Source organism: Oryzias melastigma, linkage group LG4 (genome assembly GCF_002922805.2).
Source record: "Oryzias melastigma strain HK-1 linkage group LG4, ASM292280v2, whole genome shotgun sequence".
NCBI classification, from domain to species: Eukaryota; Metazoa; Chordata; class Actinopteri; order Beloniformes; family Adrianichthyidae; genus Oryzias; species Oryzias melastigma.
In genome coordinates, this window is record NC_050515.1 from 25,907,281 (window position 1) to 25,928,429 (window position 21,149).

Sequence of the window (21,149 nt, forward strand, 5' to 3'; positions counted from 1 at the left end):
GTTGAAGCAATGGTCAAACTTAGGCGTTGCTCAACCATTTAGCTGATTCTTCTGGTCACATTGGGAAACAACTGACATGAACAAAACAACCAGATGGGGCTTTTATTTTGAAATCATAAGGCTTTTTGGGTCACAGAGGAACAAAATGAGTATATACTTTTTACTTTTATCTATTTCTTAAAATAACATAAATGTAGGGAACATAACGGTTACATAATACAAATAAAAATAAGAGTGTTTTCTTCCTTCCCATGTCATTTTCGGATTTGGATGCCGGCTATTGTCTGGATCGCAGCGTTGTTTCCTGCCAGCGTCGGCTCTATACTATAGCAGCTATAACCCGGGGGTCTGAGTCACACAGTAAATATCCACAGCCTTTTGTTTTCCCCTCAACGTGATATCAAGATGTTCTCGGAAACCTGGTTCCATCGATCCAGGACATAAACGCGCTCCTCCTGTGACAGCTGTGCTGCTAACACTGCACTGACAGCGTCAAGGTTTACTTTCTGTAAACAAAACAACATTAGAATACTACTTACCCGGTGGCGTCTCATGTCCGAACACACATTTCCTTTTTTTTCGGGTAAAAATCTGGATCCAGCAGCAGCTGCAGACCCGTTTGCTGCTCTGCTAGCGTAAAGCTCCCAGTCAGCTGACAACGCAGGCCAAGCCGAGCTTCCGCTTTCACGAGGATTTAAATAGACAGTGAACGCACCACCGTCAGCCCGTGAGATATAAAAACACCGTGAACGCAGCACTGCCAGCTTTGAGACACAAACATATAGCTGGTAGTGTGTACACAAACACGCCCCCTCACCCTCCGCGAGGGGCTGCTCCTCCAAGCTCGTATAATACTTCCACCTCCATGCTTGACAGTGGGGATGGTGTTTTGGGGGTCATAGGCAGCATTTCTCTTTCTCTAAACCAGGGCCAGGGAGTTTTTCTTGTGAGGGCCACATTATTTTTTCTTCTCTGATGTGGGGCATAATTCATTTATGTAATCTTCATAGAAAAAAAAACAATAATACTAAAACATTTTAAAAACTAGAATGATAGCATTACAGATTTTCTTGCAGGTACCTGTCAGAGGAATTGGATGGCCACACAAGCACAGTATCATCATAGTTAAATAAATAAAAGCAGCATCTCCATCCAGAATGACAGCAGAGGGCAGCATGGCGTGCTCCAGAAGCTCCTGCTACATGGTGGAGAAACATCACAGCTTAAAACTTCAAGCAATGTTGACTCTTCTTCCAGACTTTGGGACTTTTTTATGATATGTAACATTTACTTTAATCTAAAAAAAAACCCAAAAAAAAACGCATGATATGGATAAAGGAGCAGCAGTGTTATTTCCTTAGACCAGATAAGATGCTTCTGACGACATCTCTGGTTCAGGAGTGGTTTTAATGAGGAATGTGACTCCAAAATTCATCTGTGTGGGCGTGGAGGGTTTCCCATCCATTCAATAATCCGTGAAAATCTTTAGATACAGCACTCTGTGAACAACCAGCTTGTTTAGAAACAGTCCTGCTTGAGAACGGTGTGGATGACTGTTTTCTGGACATCTGTTCGTCAGCAGTCTTCTCCATGATTGTGTATCTTCTGTTCTGACCCAGACAGAGACTATTAAAGGATCAGGGAACCATAGCAGCTGGTTTGAATTAACTGATTAAAGCGTGACATCATGAGTTTCTAGCATTGAGATTTTTCACAATATTCTACTTTTTTTTTTTCTTTTCATGAACCACATTCATAAAAAAAAATAATAATCAACCATGTGTAATTAATTAGTTTAAAGTTGAAGGTTTATTTAAAGTAAAAAAAAAAAATACGGAAAGTGGCTGAAAGTGAAAAAAAAAAAGGTTTTGGTTCAGAGTGAATACATTTCTTTCATACTAAAAAAAAAATCTAATTTTTGCAATGAGAAAACCACCATTTATAACACACCTGTGTAACCCTTGTGCTATCCTCTTCATGTTTACTGTAAAAGTGCGGTCATCTGGACTCCATAAGACAGCAAGGTGAACTTTTATTTTAAACATTTTGTTTATCTTCACTGGTGTCCATGGCACACATGAAATCCTGTCCACCTTTGTCATGGGAGGGATCACACGTCAATGTAAGGGTGGGGGTCACCTGGTCAAAACACACTTGTTAAAATAACGACCACACAGTCATAAGTGTAACATTTATTTGAGCATTTAGCAAGTGATGCAAATTTACAGTAAATGTTTTCTATTTTAAATACATTTGAAGAAAAGTGAACTATTGCATGAAACATGGAATCACTCAAACATTAAAGCATTGTTACCAGAGAGATGAACTTCACCAAATTTGCATCAGTGACCAACTTCCTTTTTTCAGCGTACAACTTCCAAACTGTTAAGAGTGAAAGAGTTTGATTTTTTTTATTTAAATGCACAATTATCAGTCCCTACTTTAACATCAGGGGATGAGAACATTAAAAAAGAAGAAATGTTTGTGACAAAAACTGGACTTTTCTCAGTCTTAAGAGCTTTCACATTACAACCAAGAGGAGGAGTTGCTTCTTTAAGATGCTTAAAGGGGAATTTGTTCCATTGAAATGACTGGATATTAGTGCAATATTTTAGTTTTTCTTCATTTTACAATTGAAGTGTCTTTATGTGCCAACTCTAATGAGAGAACTAAAAGCAAACAGGCTGATAATCTGACCTCACACAAATGAATCAGACACCACAATCTTTTTTTTTCTTACAAACAGCCACAAATCTGGTTCCTTTGGTATCTTTGTTCACTATGATTATCACACATACACAAAAATGATATGTTGCCTTTTGTTTTACACTTGCCCGTGTGAATTCAGTCAGCTGAAACCAACTCCAATCCCTGGCTCCGGCTAATTTCATGCTAAAACGGGAAAAGTGCTCACAGTAACAACAGCAAAAAAAAACCCCAGACAGCCTATAATGACTCTAAACGCCCCTTCTTCTCAGCCCCTCCAAGCAGAAAGAATCAGAGCAGCCACACATGGAGGTAAATGTTGCTGCTGCCACGAGGAACTGAGAAGAAAAAGATCCAGCTTGGAGCATTCATGAGTAGCCCCACAGATCCCTCACCACTGGCTCAAACAGCGTGGGTCAACAGGATCAGCATCAAGTGAATTAAAAGGGATTGTAGTTTACTACAGCTCTAACCTCCTATCAGCTTTCCTCTCCTATCCTGAGGCCGTCAGGCGTCCGCTGGGTTCAGCAGACGACCAACTTAAAGGAAAGCCGCAACAAGGAATGTCAAAGTGAAGGCTCGGAAACGTCTAAAACAAAGAGGACAGCTGAACTAAACCGGACAGGAAAGGAGAATAAAAGAGTCACGGGCTTTGGCAGCATGGGAGCTTGTTACCCCTCTGCCCGTCCATGGTCGGGGGGACGCTTATGTCCACAACGTTGTTTCCTGGGGAGTCGTCATGCGCAGACCTGTCTGCTATCTGCCTCTGAGATACGATACGGTAGATTTCTGCCAGAGAGAGCAAAGCATTTGGAGTTGTACGTTTGAAGTTTTAATGTCTATGTTTTTAAGTTCTTTACCTGTTAGGATGTTCTTGAATGCCTCCTCTACATTGGTGGAGTCCAAAGCTGAAGTTTCAATGAATGAAAGAGTATTCTTTTCTGAAGAGCAAACAAAAGAGCATTTATGGTTTCATGTATTAGAGAAAATAAAAAATGTATCACTTCATCTTGAGCAATTTTAGGATGCATCAGTACACATCCAGTAAGAGTATTTATTTTAAAATGTATTAAAGATGAAGGTTTGCTTCAAGAAAAAAACCCCACGTAATTTAATTTTACACTTTGACTCCTAGAACTTTCCCCTTTTTGAGCAGTTAGTAGCCGAGCACTGGCACCCACTTACAGTAAGGGGGGTACATTCAGGACACTTTGGCTTTTAAAAGCAAGCACAGTTTGTTCTGTTAAATCATGGAATGATCTGGTGACCAAAGTGTTGGCCAAAGTCTCCATTTGACAACCTTAAGAGATTCCGTTCATGTGTCAGGCTGAAGATTTAGTCATATTAGCAAGTATCAATTGAAACACTATTAGCTCAGAATTTAGAATAGGGCCATTACTTTTACTAAAATATGTTAAAGACCCACTCTAATGAAAATGGTGTTTTTAGAATTTTCTGCTAGAAATTTCCTCAAAATGGAGGACATATCTATAGAAAAAATTAAGCTCAAAATTGCATTAATTAGTTTTTCTTTATAAAAGACGTGCAGACAAATAAAATGTTGCTTAAAATTTTTTAAAAATGTATAAAAACCTATAAATGTGGCTTTAAAAGTGCCGCCTGTTGGTCGTTACCACATTTTTGCTAAATTAAAATAAACTTGTTTTATTCTTGAAAATATAGTCAAAAACTGTCTGTGTGCTACAGGTTGAAGTGAAGTATAACAGTTGAATTTTGTGATTGGTCAAACTATGCAAGTTTCAGAAGTCTGACATCACGATCTGCAGCTCCAGTAATGATAACAGTCCTGCCCCCAAGCCCCGCCCCTCTGACTAGATTTTAAAATTTTGGTTGTGGGTGGAGTCAGCCTCCAACTTCCCTATTTGGTACCCTTTAGGCAGAAAATACACTGGGCGGGTCACAAGTTTTCTGTGCCGCTCCACTTGCAGACAACGGCTGAATCCCAATTGCTTCCTCCTCCCTCTTACTCCTTTCCCAATAGATTAAAAGATGATCATTAGAATATTTTCAGACTTTTTAAAGCTCTATTGCTCCTATTTTTTTTTTTTGGTTACACATTTCTAAAGTTGAGATAAAAAAAAAAATCTCTGCACCTTGTTCAGGTTCACAAGCCAAATGAGGCAAGGCCAATGTTTAACTTCTTCTAAACCAGCTGCGTCCTCCAAACTTGATCCTCATTTTGCACCGAGCCAGAAATGCTCTTATCTCTTAGCTAAATACGATGGTATTTGTACTAAACTGCCATTAGACCAGATTTATGTTTTGATAAGATCAAAGATGTTCTGGTTCTCAGAGGATCATTTCCACCCTTCCTGTTGCTCCTGTGGGAAGAATTTCAAAATTGACCTGCGAAGGCGCGGGCCTCGTCCGTGGGCACGGCCCTGAGGTGGCGCAGGTCGCTCTTGTTTCCCACCAGCATGATGACAATGTTGCTGTCAGCATGGTCCCTCAGCTCCTTCAGCCAGCGCTCCACGTTCTCGTACGTCAGGTGTTTAGCAATGTCATAGACTAGCAGGGCCCCCACTGCACCCCGGTAATATCTACCAAACCACAGGAACATCATTATTATTCTGTGTGCTTCTTAAACCAACTTCACACACTTAGAAAGAGAGAAAGAAAGCACTCACGCTGAGGTGATTGCTCTGTAGCGCTCCTGTCCAGCTGTGTCCCATATCTGAGCTTTTATCGTCTTTCCATCCACCTGGATGCTGCGAGTGGCAAACTCCACCCCTATGGTGCTCTTGCTCTCCAGGTTGAACTCGTTACGCGTGAAACGGGACAGCAGGTTACTCTTCCCCACACCAGAATCCCCGATCAGAACCACTGGAACACAAATGAACAAACAAGGTTATTTACTGTGCCTTTCAACCTGAGGGGCCCATGCAGTCTTATTCACTTAGGGTCACGCTAAGGAATAACACAATCGATTTTTATCCTGTAACTAAATGTATGTAATATTTTTAGTGGATCAAACAGTTTAAATACAACTAATAATTCAACCAATTTGGTCGCAAATGCGATTGGATTTTTCAGTGGTGGAGCCTCAATTCCCCTCATTGACATCTTTGTTTAATCGCTCTCCTGCTAGCTTACAGCCCCTCACACCCCCAAGCTAACATTACAGTGCAACAGAAACAGTGAGCAATACTGGAGCCGTCCATCCATACAGTTCTGATCCAGATTCAGCTCAGACGAGGAAAAAAAAGATGTTCATGGATCTATTTGTCTGCAGGTGGGTGCATCAGAACGGTGCGGAGCAGGAATGCTTGGATCCGCCCATTTCGATTGCTGTCACAAATTTAAGCCGTTTCAAATTACATGTAAAATAAATTCTCAGAAATTAAGTGTTAATAGTCTAGAGCTCTGTAATTTATACAGATCACAATATGATGACATCTTACTGTGCATCTTAATACAAAGCCTGGATAAGACAACAAACATGAACTATATTCCATTTGTGAAAATCTTTAACTCAGGACTAGCTTTTAAACTTCAATGCAGAATAAACTTTTTTAACACGTTAAAGTCAGTTAAAATTGCTTTGTTATTGGTTCATAAAAAAAAAAAAAATACAAATATTGTGTTAGAAACTTTAACAATTTTTTTAATTATTTAAACAAAAAAATATATAATATTTGTGGTTTTGGGGAGAACCATATGAGGAAAAGTGTAGTGAAATGCAATTGTAGTAAAACAAAAATAATCTGCTGTAGAAAATGTAGTTGTTATTTGTCAGAATGATTTGTTATTGTTGTCAAGTTGGTTCTTTAGGTTTGGAGTGCAACTGTGGTTCCATCCATATGGGTTGGATTTGTCAAACTGACCGAGGAGTGGTTTTAGTGCTGTGACTTTTATTTCCTTTTTTGTTTTAAATTATTGTCATTTGCACCACATGGAGCTTTATCAGCTAACACTCTTTAGAGTCACATCTAATAGACATTACATACTTTTACTCAAAAAGAGACAAACACACACCAAAAAATATACTAGGGTTTTGAGCCTCGACTGTAAAACCCAGGAAATTAATAATTAAAAATAATTCTCACTTATATGTTGGTCAAGATTTCTAATCAAAGATTATAGACATTTTTTGTCAATATACTCCAGGTATAAAGTTGCATTTGTTTAATAGAAACGTGTACTATTCGAACAGGTAATGTTCTTTTCTCAAATGTCTGCCAAGATTTTACGTAGAGGGTACAAAAATGTTTATTATAATTCTTTTTTTTTGTTCTAAATTAGTTAATATGTATTATTATCCTTCATTTGTGTTTAAAACTCAAGAAAAGTACCTTGTTAGTAAAAGTTCTTAAAAACTGATTTATTTAATTCTATTGTACATACAGAAACTAAAAGGTAAATAAACTGTACGTTTTTTTTGTAGCTGGAAGTTTACGTAAAGTACACTTTAGTCAACAAACTGCGTTTAATGTGTTTCACTGTTTACCCATCAAGAAGTAGCTAGCATGTTAGCTTGACAGCTACTTATAAAGCCACTTATGCTATCAAGATTAGCCTGCTCCTTGCTAAAGCTCTGCTAGCAGATCGGTATTCAAAAATATTACAAACTTGTTCTGATGAAACAGTAATATAAACTGTGAATTTTGAAGAACTGACGGTCTAAAAGTTACTTCGTGATCAACAACTTGGCACTTTCAACCCAAGCTAACTTTAGCATCGATTCTGTTGACTTCCTGTCTCAAAATCAGACACAAAAAACTACAAAAATACATATAAACGACTTTAAACGACCAATACCTTTAAACAAGTAGTCGTATTCGTCATCTCGAGTTCCCATTTTCCGGGATAAGTACAATTTCTGAGAAGATCAACAGCCCTCTTCGGTACTTGGGTGGCTAACAAATCGACACCGCCCTCAAGGAAAAGAAAAAGCACGTGAATTTCGGAACTCAGAGAATGGCCAATTGGAGAGCTAATAATCTTGACTGGCGTGTCTGTAGACCAATCAAGAAATGACAAGCATAACATGACCAATCAGCGTGCAGAATACGGATTGGGAGGAGTTACTTTTGTTGTCGAAGAGAGCTCAGCTTCAACAGTAGTAAAAACATAAAAGTAACTCAAAAGCACCTGTTTCATCGTTGTTATTTTTATTGGCGGTTTATAACAAACAAACACAATCCCTACTTTAACATACACTGCCATTGAATTTCGTTGTATCAAAAAAGAAAAATTATACAGTTGACTTATTTATCTTTTTACTTTTTCTTATTTTAGGTAACTTTTTGATTCATAAATGTCGGCTTTTAAAAGAGAAACCTCTTTTTTGTAAACGATATGCATTTTGTAAATACCTACAAAAAATAATTAATAGGAAAACTATGAAACCATAGACTTAATATATATGAAACTCTTCAATTGCTTCAATTGCTTATATGTTATCTCGATTAAAGCCATTGTTTCTCGTGATTTTATTTGATCAATTTATTGCTATTTTTAGTTTGGTATAATATTTTTACAAATATATTTGATCAATATTGTTATTATTTTGGTCTAGCTTTTAAAATTGTACGATTCTATGCTGCCTTATGTTTTGGATTTAAATGTCCCAAATGGAAACTGTTGTGTAATTATGAATTTTGTAATTGAAAAAAAGTAATAAGTATATTACAATGATTTAAATTCAGAAGTATAAAAAGTAAAAAGTCTATTTGAATTGTATACATGTTCATTGTACTAAGTGGTGCATTTACATTTGCCTGCCACTATTTTAGGTACACTTTTGCAGGTTGGATCTCTTTTACCTTCAGTCCTGTCCCCAGGTCGATTGTATTGTGCATCCAGAGACGTTCTTCTGGAGAACTCGGTTGTAACCAGTGGTTATTTGAGTTCCTGTTGTCTTTCTATCAGCTGGAGCCAGTCTGGTCATTCTCCTCTGACCTATGGCATCAACAACACATTTCCACCCAAAGAACTGCTGCTCTCTGGATATTTTCTCTTTTTCTGACCATTCTCTGTACACCCTATCAACAATCATGCCACGTTCAAAGTCACTTCAATCACGTTCCTTCCTCATTCTGATGCTCAGTATGAACTGCAGCAGGTCGTCTTGACCACGTCCACATGTTGCCTCCATGTGTAGAAATGTGTGTTAACGAGCAGTTGGACAGGTGTATCTAATAAAGTGGCCAGTAAGAGTATTTTATATTAAAATTTTTAAAGGAGTGTGGTGTTTTTTCAAGAAAAAGGATACAAATCTTTCATAGAATTGCTTTATTTTATATTCATTCTGGTCGAATCCAAACACACACACACAGCCATCTATTTATCCTCATGTATAAATAGATGAATATACACAGATATACATAAATACACTTTTTTGATATGCATATTCATTTTGAAATCATGCTATGTCTCTGAAATGACTCTTCCTATTGGACGAGGGTACACAGCGGTTTGAAAACACATACACAACACAGCTGAACGGTTGGAAGTATCCTTACTGATTAGCATTTCAAATCTACCGATCTTTCGGTTCTGATTTCATACAAAGATTCAGCTGTTTCATACACCATAAATGTACAGCAGCTGCATGTCAACAAACACATTAAAGTATATGATACAGTAAATTATACAGACCGCAATCATTTCTTGCCTCAAAGCAAAAAGAAAAATTAAACCAAATAAAGATATTCTACAGTTGAAATGAAAATATATCTGTTTTATTTTCATATGTATTTATATACCTATGTACACATTCTTAGGAACTACGAGGCAGATAAATAAATAAACAACAAAACACGTGAAAAAAAAGATAAACAAAAGACCCCAGATGAGAAATTTCTCAATAAGGCATTAAAAAATGAATAAAAGATACAAAATATTGCTGCTTTGATCCCCATGAATAACAGCAACGTGAAAACAACTGGCCACGGCACATCATGAGGACAAAACGATCTCTGTTTTATGATGACGTGTGCTCTTTTACACATACAAGCACACCGAAACGTACAAAAACCGGAGAAATGTCATCGGATGTTTAGGGTCTGTCGAGGTCTTCAGATGGAACCACGGAGACCGAGCACGAAACCAAAATGACTGAATGTTGACGTCAACACAAACACCCTCACAATCCTAAAAATGAGTCTAAATCTCAGCAGAAAAGTCTCATCTAAAGATTGAAAAATACAACTTCTGGATGATGTGATGTGTATTCATTTGGCCTCTATCACATGTTCATCTTGAGGTCCCCCGTAATTGCAAACATTCAAGCATTTTGCAGTGTCTCACCAACACAGCCTCGTAATGTGTTCATCCATATATACAGATAACAAGTACAATATTGACTGAAATACAACAACTGATGGTCTACATCTACAAACACTTGAACTGTCCGTTGTGGGGAAGGCCAGCAGAAAACGGCATTTCTGTCTTTGTAAAGTGGGAATTTGTGTGCATCTGTCCAAAAACAGGGAGGTTCTGGAAGACACTGCAGTAATGGTGATGTTCTTCTGATTAGAGATGCCTTTTCTTTGACAACTAGAAGGAATTGCTAAGCTGTTTCCACGTGTGGTGATGTGTCAAATGCAAAAACGCTGCATGTTTTTATGAAAAATCTTTTAAGTATAAGCTGCAGTGGAAAAAAAAGATCTTTGGATGCACATAGCAATGAATAAAATATGTTTTTTTTGGTGAGAAGGTGCACATAACACCTAACCATTTCATGACATATGAATAAACAACACAATAATCAAAAATTGACACATTTCTGCTCACGTTTCAGGAAATGGCATGATGCTAAATATGTTGGACTCATGTCTTTAAAAAACAATTTCTTTCCTTTCATTTCTGCTTCAATCAGGCAGAGCCCTCCAGAATATGCATGTTTAGAGTTGGAGCTGAGATTTCTTCATAGACACATTTCAAATGAGATGCAAGGAGCTGCTTCCCTCATGTTTAAGAAGTCTATAACTGACTCAGAAAAAAACATTTTAAGGACCGATTTAGCTTTCAGCTGCATGACAAAACAAACTGCAGCACAAACACAATGGTTAGCATTTTTTATGTTCCAGCAATTAGACTCAAAGTGGTATAAAATGAAACTTCTGTCACTTTCAAAGTCCCACTCAGATGAAAATGATGTTTCTAACACACTCTTGTTGCATTTTTCTGATATTGGAGGATATTTATAAGGGAAATTAAGATTGAGTGCTTCTTTTTTCAAATTGTTGTGGATCAGGAGCAGATAAAAAAAAGCCATTTGAAAAAGCTTGTAGCTGTCTCCTTATTCCTTATACCTCCATCCTGATGCATCCACTTGTAGACAAATAGGTCCATGAACGTCTTTGTTTTCCTCGTTCAAGCTGGTTCATAACTGTACGGTGGATAACTCTTATATTACTTTTTGATGCAGCATTAGATTGGGGTTGTGAGGGGCTGTGAACTAGCGTGAATACAGATGGGTGAAGGGAAGTGGGGCCGGGGTTACTCTGGGTCAACAGGGTACTTGGAGGTGTTTCTAAAGAACTACTGCCACTCTGCAGAAACTATGTCCTGAAAAACGACATGATTTTAAAATTTGGGTTAAAAACAGCATAATCATAATTTAAAAAAACACTGGGAACACTTTAAAAATAAATCAAAAGATGATCAGAGTGGGACTTTAAGTCCCTCCTTTTTGTGTTGAAAAAGTTATTAAACAAGAATTGAATTGGAGTCGACTAGCAACATTGATAACATTTAAGAAGTGACTTAATCACTAGTTAAAAATATTTTACAGCCTTACTAATGAATGTTTAAAAAAGCTGGATATTGTGAACTTTTTAGATTCCAACTGAAAGGCTTAAATACTTATGTGGCCTCAGATTCAATCAGTGTGGTTGTCATTTGTAAGTAAAACTCCTTACATCTATAATTAAACAATACAATCAAATCTTAGTTCCAAAAAGGAGTCGTGGTGAATTTTGAATCAAAGGCTGTTACATACTGTTGTGGTCTCTTTGTAACAAATGACATTTATTCTGGATTACAAATTGAGGGAGCCAATTGGGAATGACACTCAAAATGACACCCAGAATTTGCACATTTAAAAGTGTAAATTTGTCCTCCAAAGTGACCCATCCTCCTGAGGGTTGGGGTCACATAATATGAATACCCCCCCATAATACAGAAACAAATATTTTAGCTGCTGGTGTCACCGTTTCCCGCTTCAGCTTTGCTGTCATTCCAATAACATTGGTGGCTGTAAATCTCAACCACAGATCCATGCTGTTTTTAAAGGAACCAACTGAGGGTGTCAATAATTTTACATCTAATTTTTATAGACTTTGTGCTGACACACTAAAATCTGTATGCTGCCACATCCAGCTGCTTGCAGCTCTGCTCCCTTCACTGAACGTCTCATTGAAATGAAGAGTGTCAGAGGGCTGTGCCTGTGTGAAAACAGACCCGAAAGCAACTTACTACGCCACATTTCAGAGCACAACTTACTAAAGGGAAGGTCACAGATGCCGTTTTGTAAAACTGATAAGAATGTTAAGGGTGAAAGGCATGGATGGTTAGATGTCAGTGACGTCATCTCTGTCAGGAGTCGTCCCTCCTTTAGGGACTGAAGTCACGTTTTCCTCGTGGTATTTTTCGGTTGCATGTTTCAAATCCTGGTTCAGACAGAAGTCGTGCTGCTACGGTTCAGGTGTGGACTTCAGACGGGTGAGTCCCTTGGCCGAAGGCGTTCGTTCTTCCCTGCTGGAGAGCAGGACTTACTGTGGAGACACACAGAACACATAAATGCGCTCGGTCGAGGGAAAACATTTGAGCTGATTTATGAAAGTCATAAAGATAAGATAGTGGGGAAAGATAGAATTTTTTTGAACAGATTATTGACTGTTTTGTCAAGATTTTCTTTTTAAACATATAGCCAAAAAAAATTATTTTAAAGACTAATATCTCCCTTTATTTGTCTATAAGAGGGGTGTCAAACTCAATCGAAGAGTGGGCCAAACTCCAAAACACACCTTAGGTCGCAGGCCGAACAGGATAAACATTTATTGAACACTCTAAAACTAAAATTTTGAAACTTTGAAACCGCAACTTTTTCAAATAATTTTGAACTACATATATATATATATAGATATATCTATAAATTATATATCTATATATATATATAGCATTACCTGTGATAATGCTAGAGTGAATGCTGTGAGGTAAATTTGGCCGCTGAAGATGCTATAATTGTTAGCTAAAAACGCTGAAGCTGATGGCCAACTAAAACATTAGGTAAATGCCAAATTAACCTTAAAAAAATAAAAAAATAAATTAGGTTAGCCAAAACAGCTAGCATGTAGCAGGAAAAAAATATCTAAACTTCAAAATACCCTTAAAAAACTTAAAAAGCCTAAATTAACCAAAACACCTAGCATGTAGCTAAAATATTGGCTAAACCCCACAATAGCCCAAAACATTTTAGTAAAAAAGTCCAAAAAATCTAGCAGAATACCAATTTTTAAAACTTTCAAACCGTAACTTATAAACATAATTATGATTAATCAAAAGGCAGGAATATTCTTCCAGAATAAATCAATTTTTAGCATTAAATAGCTTTCAATATTTTACTTTTTCAAAATATATATTTTGTCTAAATTATACAAGTTAAAAATAAGAGCAAGATAACATCGGGCCATTAATAATTAAAACAAAATGATCGAGAGCGCCAGATGCAATCACCCAGAGGGCCGGATCCGGCCCCCGCGCCTTGACTTTGACACTTTGTGGTCTACAGAGTTTAAAATGTTGAGGTCCAAAAAAACTTTATTAAAGCAGTTCTATGTTTACTACACTTAGTTATTTTTTTATTTTATTTTGTTTAAATATCAGAGTTGTTTTAAATTGTAAATTGGGTTAAGGACAAGAAAAAAACAATAATTATTCTGAAAGCTTATTAAAGTCGCCTTCTAACCCCATATGGTTTACCGTTGGCAAATGTTGCCGTTCTGATGAGTTTGAGAGCTTTGTTATATTTCACCACTTTTAACCCTTTAACACCTGAGCGACTTTAACACCAGTGACACTTTAACACAAAATCTTTAACATAATGTAACTTTTCAACCGTTAACACGATCAACGTCTTACGCCGCTTTTCTCCTTCAAAATCTACTGGAATGACGTTGATCAAATGAACAGTTGAAAAGTTACAGTAAATCAAAGAACATAAACACTGGAGCTCCGGTCTTAAAGGGTTAAACCAGAGACTCACATAAGACTCATCTAAAAAAAGGAGATGGTATTTGATGTGAAAGTTGTGCAGAATCCCCCTTAGACTTGTGTTTAGTAAAAGCGTCTGGCGACATGCGGGTGATGGATGGCAGGCATCACAGCAGCTGGAGGCACGTTTGACACTCAGAGCAGCTTGTGGTTGAAGATAAAGGGAATGGCTGGTCTAATGGAACAAATGACCATGCAAGTGACTTGTGACCATTTCCATCCATTGAAACAATGAATGTTATATGAGGTTGCTTTTTTTTTTCAGCAAGTCTGCTTTTGAAATAGTTGTGCACTTTGGGACCAGAGAGGATTTATGATAAATCAGTCATTTTTTTCGGACTTGATGAGTGTTGGCACTCACCTAATTCTTCAAATTTGTTCTTTTTTAAGTCTCACTTACTGTCTCTCTTTCCCAGTCCCCATCTGGAGGGCCCTTAGACTCTGAGCCATAGTGTAGCGGAGAGTAAACCCAGGTCCTGTCCTCTGGAGGCTGTTTTTACACACCCATCACAGCAGAGGGGGCCAGAGGGACAGAGACAAACCAGATGCACAGAGACAAGCAGCAGGAGCAGGCAGGAATCGGAAACGAAGGAGATCACAGGAGAAAAGACAAGACAGGAAATGAAGATTAGGGATGTATAAAGGAGGAAATGTTTTAGCAACAATCAGAAAGTGAGAATCTGTCATGTTGGATGTGCTTTCAAGTATGAATTAGCACTGGCATCATGTCAATGTCGATTTGGACAAATAACAAGGCAAATGATCTGTAGAGACAGCTATACTCCACGTTTTCTGGATGTTTGAATCATGTTTCTCATGTATTTTGAGCACAGAGCAAGTAAGCAGGCAGGAAGTATGAGAGGTGGAGAAGAGGAGATGGGAAAAGTCAGCCCACTCAGACACAGAAAGCATCTTCAGTCAGAGCAAACCAAACCAGGGCAACAGGGGGGCTTTTCTCTGGCGTGCAGGCTGGTCATGTGCAGCTGCTCCATGTTTAAACTCTGGGGTTTTGTGCAGCAACCTTTACAAAAGAGGAAAGCCGCTGCTGCACGGTGCATGTGTTTTGTTACAAGCTCATGATTGGGGTACAACGATTCATTTCAACAATGATTTGATTCATATAAAAATTAGTGGTTGCTGATATAATTCATAGTGGATATTGGTTCATTTTTAACAATCCGATTCTCTGACCTAAAATCTTTAGCCAAAACTTCACCCACTGTGACTCTGAGATAAATACCTGCTACTGAACAGTGCAGGGGAAGTTTTCCTGATACTTTATATATTTTTTAGGATAATCAAGTGTAAATTAAATGTCTGTACAAACAAACAAGTAAACAAGAATTAGTGACAAATCCATTCACAGTTCTGTGTGATAAAGTTCAGCCCATTATTGTTTATTCACTTCCAAATAATACAATTATTAGAACATTCTACCACACTGTATGGTCACGTCTTTGCTATATTCAAAGTGTTTCCACACATTGGACTGTAATGATATATTGAATATGAATATTTTTCCCAAAAATATTGCATTGAGAGTATAGGTGACGAATAATGAATTGATCATTTGTTTTCTATTCCTAAAAGCCAACCAGATGGATTTGTCTGAGGTAGAATCCTAATGAATCGACCTACAACATTAAAAAATCGTTTTAAAATTAGACGACTCGATAAATTACATAGGAAAATAACATTTGGACTGACGTACGGTAGGTTTTTTTATTGTAATGTAAAAAAAATGTCATCACAGTGGACAGCACACATGTGATGCAGGAAAAAATGATCAAATCATCATTACAGTCAATGTGTGGAAATACTTTGAATTTAGCAAAGACAGTGTGCTAGAATGTTCTAATAATAATATAGTTATGAGTTCAAAAACAACAGTGGGCTTATGAAACTAACATTGATTCTTGTTAACTTGTATGTTTGTACACATATTTCATTTATACTTGATTATATTCAAAGAAATACAAGGAATCTGGAAAACTTCCCCTGCACTGTTCAGTAGCAGGTATTTATCTCTGAGTCACACTGGATGAATTTCTGCATAAAGATGTCCTGGAAAGATTTTAGGTCAGTGAATCAGATCGTTCAAAATGAATCAATATTGACCACGAGTCGTATCAGCAACCATAACATATGATATGAATTGAATCATTGTTAAAACTATTCATCACACAAATTGTTCAAAAGTGACTTTTGAAGCCAGAAGCAGCCTTCCATCAAGACACCATCAAGTAGACAGCTAGTACCTTTACTGCTAGTACATTTCTAACGAACTACTGCCTAGAAAACACCTTTTTTATTCATTTGGGCTCAAAATGGCATCATCATAATTAAAAGACCACTGGGAACGCTTTTAAAATAGATGAAAAGATGATCGGAGTGGGACTTCAAGTGAATTAACAGTTACTCCCCTACTAATGACACATTTGGTAGTCATAGACACTGAAATATCAGCTGACACGCACGTGCAGGGAGGCCTGGTACAGGCTGTCAGCGAGGGAGGAAACAGATGACAGGACTGTAAAAGATGGCACAATGGCAATGACTAATTTGACACCTTCTGTGTTTTATTCTGCCACCTACACTTCAACTGAAAACGAGGAGCCACTGCATGGAATAATAACACGAAATCACACAAAACTAAGACACTCTCCAGAAAACCTAGTTTCTTCTCTACGATGTGCTCTAATGCTCAGTGAAGGAAATATAATTGCACACCAATCTAGTCTAACACCAGAGCAGCAACACTTACACACACTTCTCACTTACTGGCCAACAGGACTGACACTGCTTCCTTTGACGGAAGGGAGAGACCACCCAGGTCCTCCCATCAGGAAACTGATTGCCACCGAGGAACAAGGACAAAAAAACGACAGAGGATGGAAAGAGGTAGAAAGAGAGGGTAAGGGGAGAAAAGTAAAGTAGGAACGCATGCTGAGGTGAAAATGGATGATGGCTCTGAACATGTGTCAGCTCTGCAGAGACACTCCATGAGTCAGTGGTGATGGGCAGATTTGGCAGGCGCCGTCTTTTTGTGTTGGGCTTTAACAGAGCATCACTACTCAGCACGCTCATTATGACTCATCACGCCAATGAGACAATGCAAAGAAAGATGGAGGGCAAAAAATAAGATGAAAACTGTTGAGAGATGAGGTTAAATGGGTGATGGGAGTGGGAAAAGACAGGAGGAGCAGCTCGACTAAGACTCCCTGACTACTATAACCTCACCACACAACCACCATTCAATCAGCTGCCAGTTCGTTCACACAGTGAGGTCTCCATTAGATAGAAAATGAAACGCTGGTAAATTATTAATGAATAGGGGTTTTAACCACTTTATTTGAGATAAAATGAAAGAAGAAACATTTAGATGAATTGTTTTTGCTTCAGACGAGGTTGAGGTGCCACACACAATGTCTAAATACTGATAAACAATCCATGATTGAGGAGAAACTCAGACCTGAAGGTAAAAACACATCTCTGCTGTGCTTTTGTAAGTGTTTTTTGTGCTTATATGTCATACGATAAGCAAGGCTAGCCAGATTAAAAGCAAACCTTAACCACTTTGATTTTGATAAACCAGTGAACACATTAGAACAGATGTGAAGAGGGGTGTGGAAGCAGGTTTTGTAACAGGAGGAGGGAGGTTTCAGGTGTGATCTGTGATTAAAGAACATCATTAAGATTGAAAGGAAAGGTGTAGAAGTGTGTGGTGAGAGCAGCCATGTTGTTGGTTTAGAGACTTTGATGCAGAGCTGGAGGTAGCAGAGATGAAGGTGTTGACGTTCTCTTTGGGAGTGATGAGAATGGACAGGATCACAAATGAATCCATCATGGTAGATGTTCTGGAGATAAATGCAGGGAAGCAGATTAAAATGGTTTGGAGGAGAATGCTACCAGGAAAGTAGTCTGGAGGAAGACCAAAGAGGAGGTCCATGGATGTAGAGAAGGGGAACATTAGATGTGTGAGCATGAAAAATAAATGCCTGAGGTAATCATTTACTATGGCGACCACTAAGGGGAGCGGTTCGAAGACATAAAAAATGAAGAATTAAAATCTGGAAATCTTCACATAAAAAAAATCAGATTTAATAAATAGATTTCATGTATTTGTCTGGCCAAAAATGTGTATTCTCTTTATTTTTAATGAAATAATTAGTATTTGTAATAATACAATTTAGAATTTGACATGGTAGTTTAGTGGTTTTATGGAGACCACCAGATGGTATTTAATTATTATTCATGTTTGTTGATTGTTCCTATGTGGACGCTCCAGTGAGGCAGCAGTAACTCGACTACCAGCAGCATGTTTCCTCGTAGTTACACTTCATTTTGTATCGCTTTGCCTGAGTCAGATTTACAAAGCCACACTGCTGCACAGCTTCAACAGTGAGCTGTGCATCAGCTGAGGCTAACGTTAGCTGGGAGAGCTGTTAAATAACATCAAGCTGTCTTATAGGAAAGCAGCCAGCTGAGGACTACTTCTCCCGGTGACAGCTGAGCTGGCTTCCCCGTTTTTCCTTAGACAGACACTCGTGAATTCATTTAAAGCTGAGTTTTTGGGCCTCTTTTGAACCTGGAAACAACAGCACTCACTGTCATTTAAACAAGTGAAATCTCAATGACTGAACACATGATATTGCATTTCAGTTCACACCAGATTGTGTGTCTTTAAAAAGAAGTTTCCATCATCACACCCATAACAATATGTGCAAAATCATGTTTTGTTAAAAACACAGTGCAGAATTCAGAGAAGCAAGATCCTTGCTAAAAGGTAGCTTAAAAGATTAACATTTAGTGGGCACACTGTACCAATGAAGATCCAAGCAAAGAATTGTATTGCCTTAAAAGATGGCACACATAAACATGCTAAATAGATGGCTACCTTTCAGCAAGGACAAAATACCAAATTTACTCTCAAATGTCTTCTTTTGACAGAAAGAGACACTGCAAACCAAACAGCACATTCATGTCCCATACCAGCATGAAGTTCCTCTCCTCGTGCTGATGCCTCTGTGGGACAGCATCACACAACTCAGTCAACAATAAATTATCTTCATGTAATGGTTGAGCTCAATAAAAATGTCAATTCAAGCTGTTCCCTTCAGAGAGCACCACGGCTAATTATCTACCTCCGTCTAACCTTCTCATCTGCATCCTTCTTGCTCACACCAACCACCTTCATGTCATCCATAAACACCTTTTTTGGTCTTTCTTGCTTCTCTCCTAGTATCTCCAGCCTCGTCACTCATTTATCATCACTGTTCCTTCTCTCAAAGTGTCTAAATCATTTCAATCTGCTTTCTTTATCTTCAAAACATCTACCGTGATGTGTTTCTCTGATGGATTAATTCCTGATTCTATCCATCCTCATCACTCCCAAAGAGAACCTCAACATCTTCATCTCTGCTACCTCCAGCTCTGCATCAGAGTCTCTAACCAAATGCTCTCACCACAGTCTTCTACACCTTTCCTTTCATTTTTGCTAACACTTCTTAGTCACACATCAATTCTGAAACCTTTTTCTACCTGTTCCAACCTGCTTAAAAATGCCTCTTCCCCTTATTTAGCTCTGGACTGTTGACCTTAAAGTTCTCCACCTTCTCCATCTCTACTTCTTATAACCTCATTCTTCTATTTGATTTCCTCTCATTCACACACATTTACCCTGTCTTACTGCAGCTAACCTTCATTCCTCTCCTTTTCAGAGCAAACCTCCTCCACTTCTCTAGATGTTCCTCCACCTGCTCTCACTACAGATCACAATGTCATCAGCAAACATCATGATCCACAGAGATTCCTGTCTAATCTCATCTACCAGTCTGCCCATCACTACAATAAAATACTAATCCTTGATAGAGACATCAAAGATGTCCGGCACAAATCTAACAATCTTTTCTGAGACTTCCTGATCCAAACCACAGATCCTCTGACTGTATTCTGTCAGACATAATCCATCCAGTTCCTTCTGAACTTCTATGTTATGCTACAGAAGCATCCTCACAAATAAAAGCATTAATAGTTTTCTTCTTTGACATGAAACCATACTTTTGCTAACAAATACTCAGCCAAGATTCTACCACTCTTTTCCAACCAAATGACAGGAAAAAAAATATTTGGACATGTTTGTATAGTCAGGTTATCACTTACAAAGTAGATATCTGTGATCGGCACATCATCCTCGTCATCAACCGAAGCCTGGCTGGTGCACCCTGAACCAGACACCTGGCTGGCTCTGTCTGCCTCCATCCCCGCCAGTTTGGGACTAGATGGCACATCCTCAGCTGGACCTGATGAGTAGGAGGCAGCTGGGGCAGGTGAAGACGAAGAGGGTGAAACTGCTTCAGGTGCTGACAAAGAGCTGGACGGGACTGCCTCTTCTGAGCCGTCCACTTGCTGCAGAAGTTCACTGTGGAAATGTCAAGGAGGTTTGCAAAATTACTTCAGAAATCTGATAAAAATATGTTTTTCTCACCCTTTTCTAGTAATTAAATCAATCTTTTCATTTCCTCATCTCTACAACTTAATTAATCATGAAAATAAAATACCACACTTTTCAGAACCCTCCTCCACTTTTCTTTGTGCGTACCTGGGCTCAGGAGCGGGCTGTGAAACAGAAATGACCGGCTCGCTGTCATGCTTTTTCAGCTCCACCTCCACTGTGATGGTCTGCTGATCCTCCTCGCGCACACGCAGCTCCTCCTGAGTCCTAAACACAAACACAAAGAAAAGCATCCACTGAGGGAATGAAAGGACAAAAACAAACGCACAACCACAGCTTAGCAACGGGATGAAGGGGCCACTCATAAACACTCTGAGCTCATGTTTTCTCTGCTGTCCACTCACCACACCCAGAGGTAAGTAAAACAAGGTGCTAGAAGGATGAAAGAAAAAAACAACTGAACCTCCCTGTTTGGAAAGAATTCCTAATTCGACTTACCTTCCGTCATGGCTGAGAGACTGGGTGTGCCTCCTAAAGACAGAAAACAACAACACTGAATTGGGACCGACAAACACACAGAAACAAGTGGGGTCTTGAGAGCTCATGTACAGCGTATGTTGTGGGATAAAAGGCTTCACATGAACTCAACTTGATTTCATCCAAAGGTTAAGAAAAACAGAAAATGTTCTAACCTTCAGTAGTTTCTCTCCGACATATCGTCAATTGTTTGACGTTTTTAAGTTATTAA

General features: G+C 38.4%; 3 protein-coding genes across 5 annotated transcripts in view; all 3 read right to left on the reverse strand.

The window, feature by feature from the left end:
* The window catches only part of LOC112150495 (E3 ubiquitin-protein ligase MARCHF2), a 6,167-nt gene extending 4,557 nt beyond the window's left edge, over positions 1-1,610 (reverse strand). Inside the window, exon 1 of the mRNA XM_024278878.2 lies at positions 540-1,610. The gene's annotated coding sequence lies outside the window, so the exon portion shown is untranslated. The remainder of the gene's footprint in view (positions 1-539) is intronic.
* A 567-nt stretch (positions 1,611-2,177) lies between these two features.
* Positions 2,178-7,644, reverse strand: LOC112150497 (ras-related protein Rab-11B). Its single transcript, XM_024278880.1, has 5 exons — positions 7,486-7,644; positions 5,355-5,550; positions 5,074-5,267; positions 3,567-3,647; positions 2,178-3,495 (listed from the first exon to the last, which is right to left on the reverse strand). Exons 1-5 carry the CDS (start codon positions 7,523-7,525, stop codon positions 3,350-3,352), a joined length of 657 nt encoding a protein of 218 aa, XP_024134648.1. The 5' UTR covers positions 7,526-7,644; the 3' UTR covers positions 2,178-3,349.
* Positions 7,645-8,944: 1,300 nt separating this feature from the next.
* pip5k1ca (phosphatidylinositol-4-phosphate 5-kinase, type I, gamma a) overlaps positions 8,945-21,149 on the reverse strand; it is a 48,799-nt gene continuing 36,594 nt past the window's right edge. The window contains exons 14-18 of one of the 3 annotated variants that reach the window (XM_024278872.2): positions 20,900-20,932; positions 20,549-20,668; positions 20,110-20,368; positions 14,348-14,437; positions 8,945-12,449 (exon numbers count right to left, since the gene is read on the reverse strand). In XM_024278872.2, the coding sequence (XP_024134640.1) occupies positions 12,447-12,449; positions 14,348-14,437; positions 20,110-20,368; positions 20,549-20,668; positions 20,900-20,932 (505 nt within the window). In that variant the 3' untranslated portion in view covers positions 8,945-12,446. Of the gene's footprint in view, positions 12,450-14,347; positions 14,438-18,939; positions 18,973-20,109; positions 20,369-20,548; positions 20,669-20,899; positions 20,933-21,149 lie in introns of all 3 variants that reach the window. The other 2 variants (XM_036211657.1, XM_024278873.2) reach the window with 2 other exon arrangements.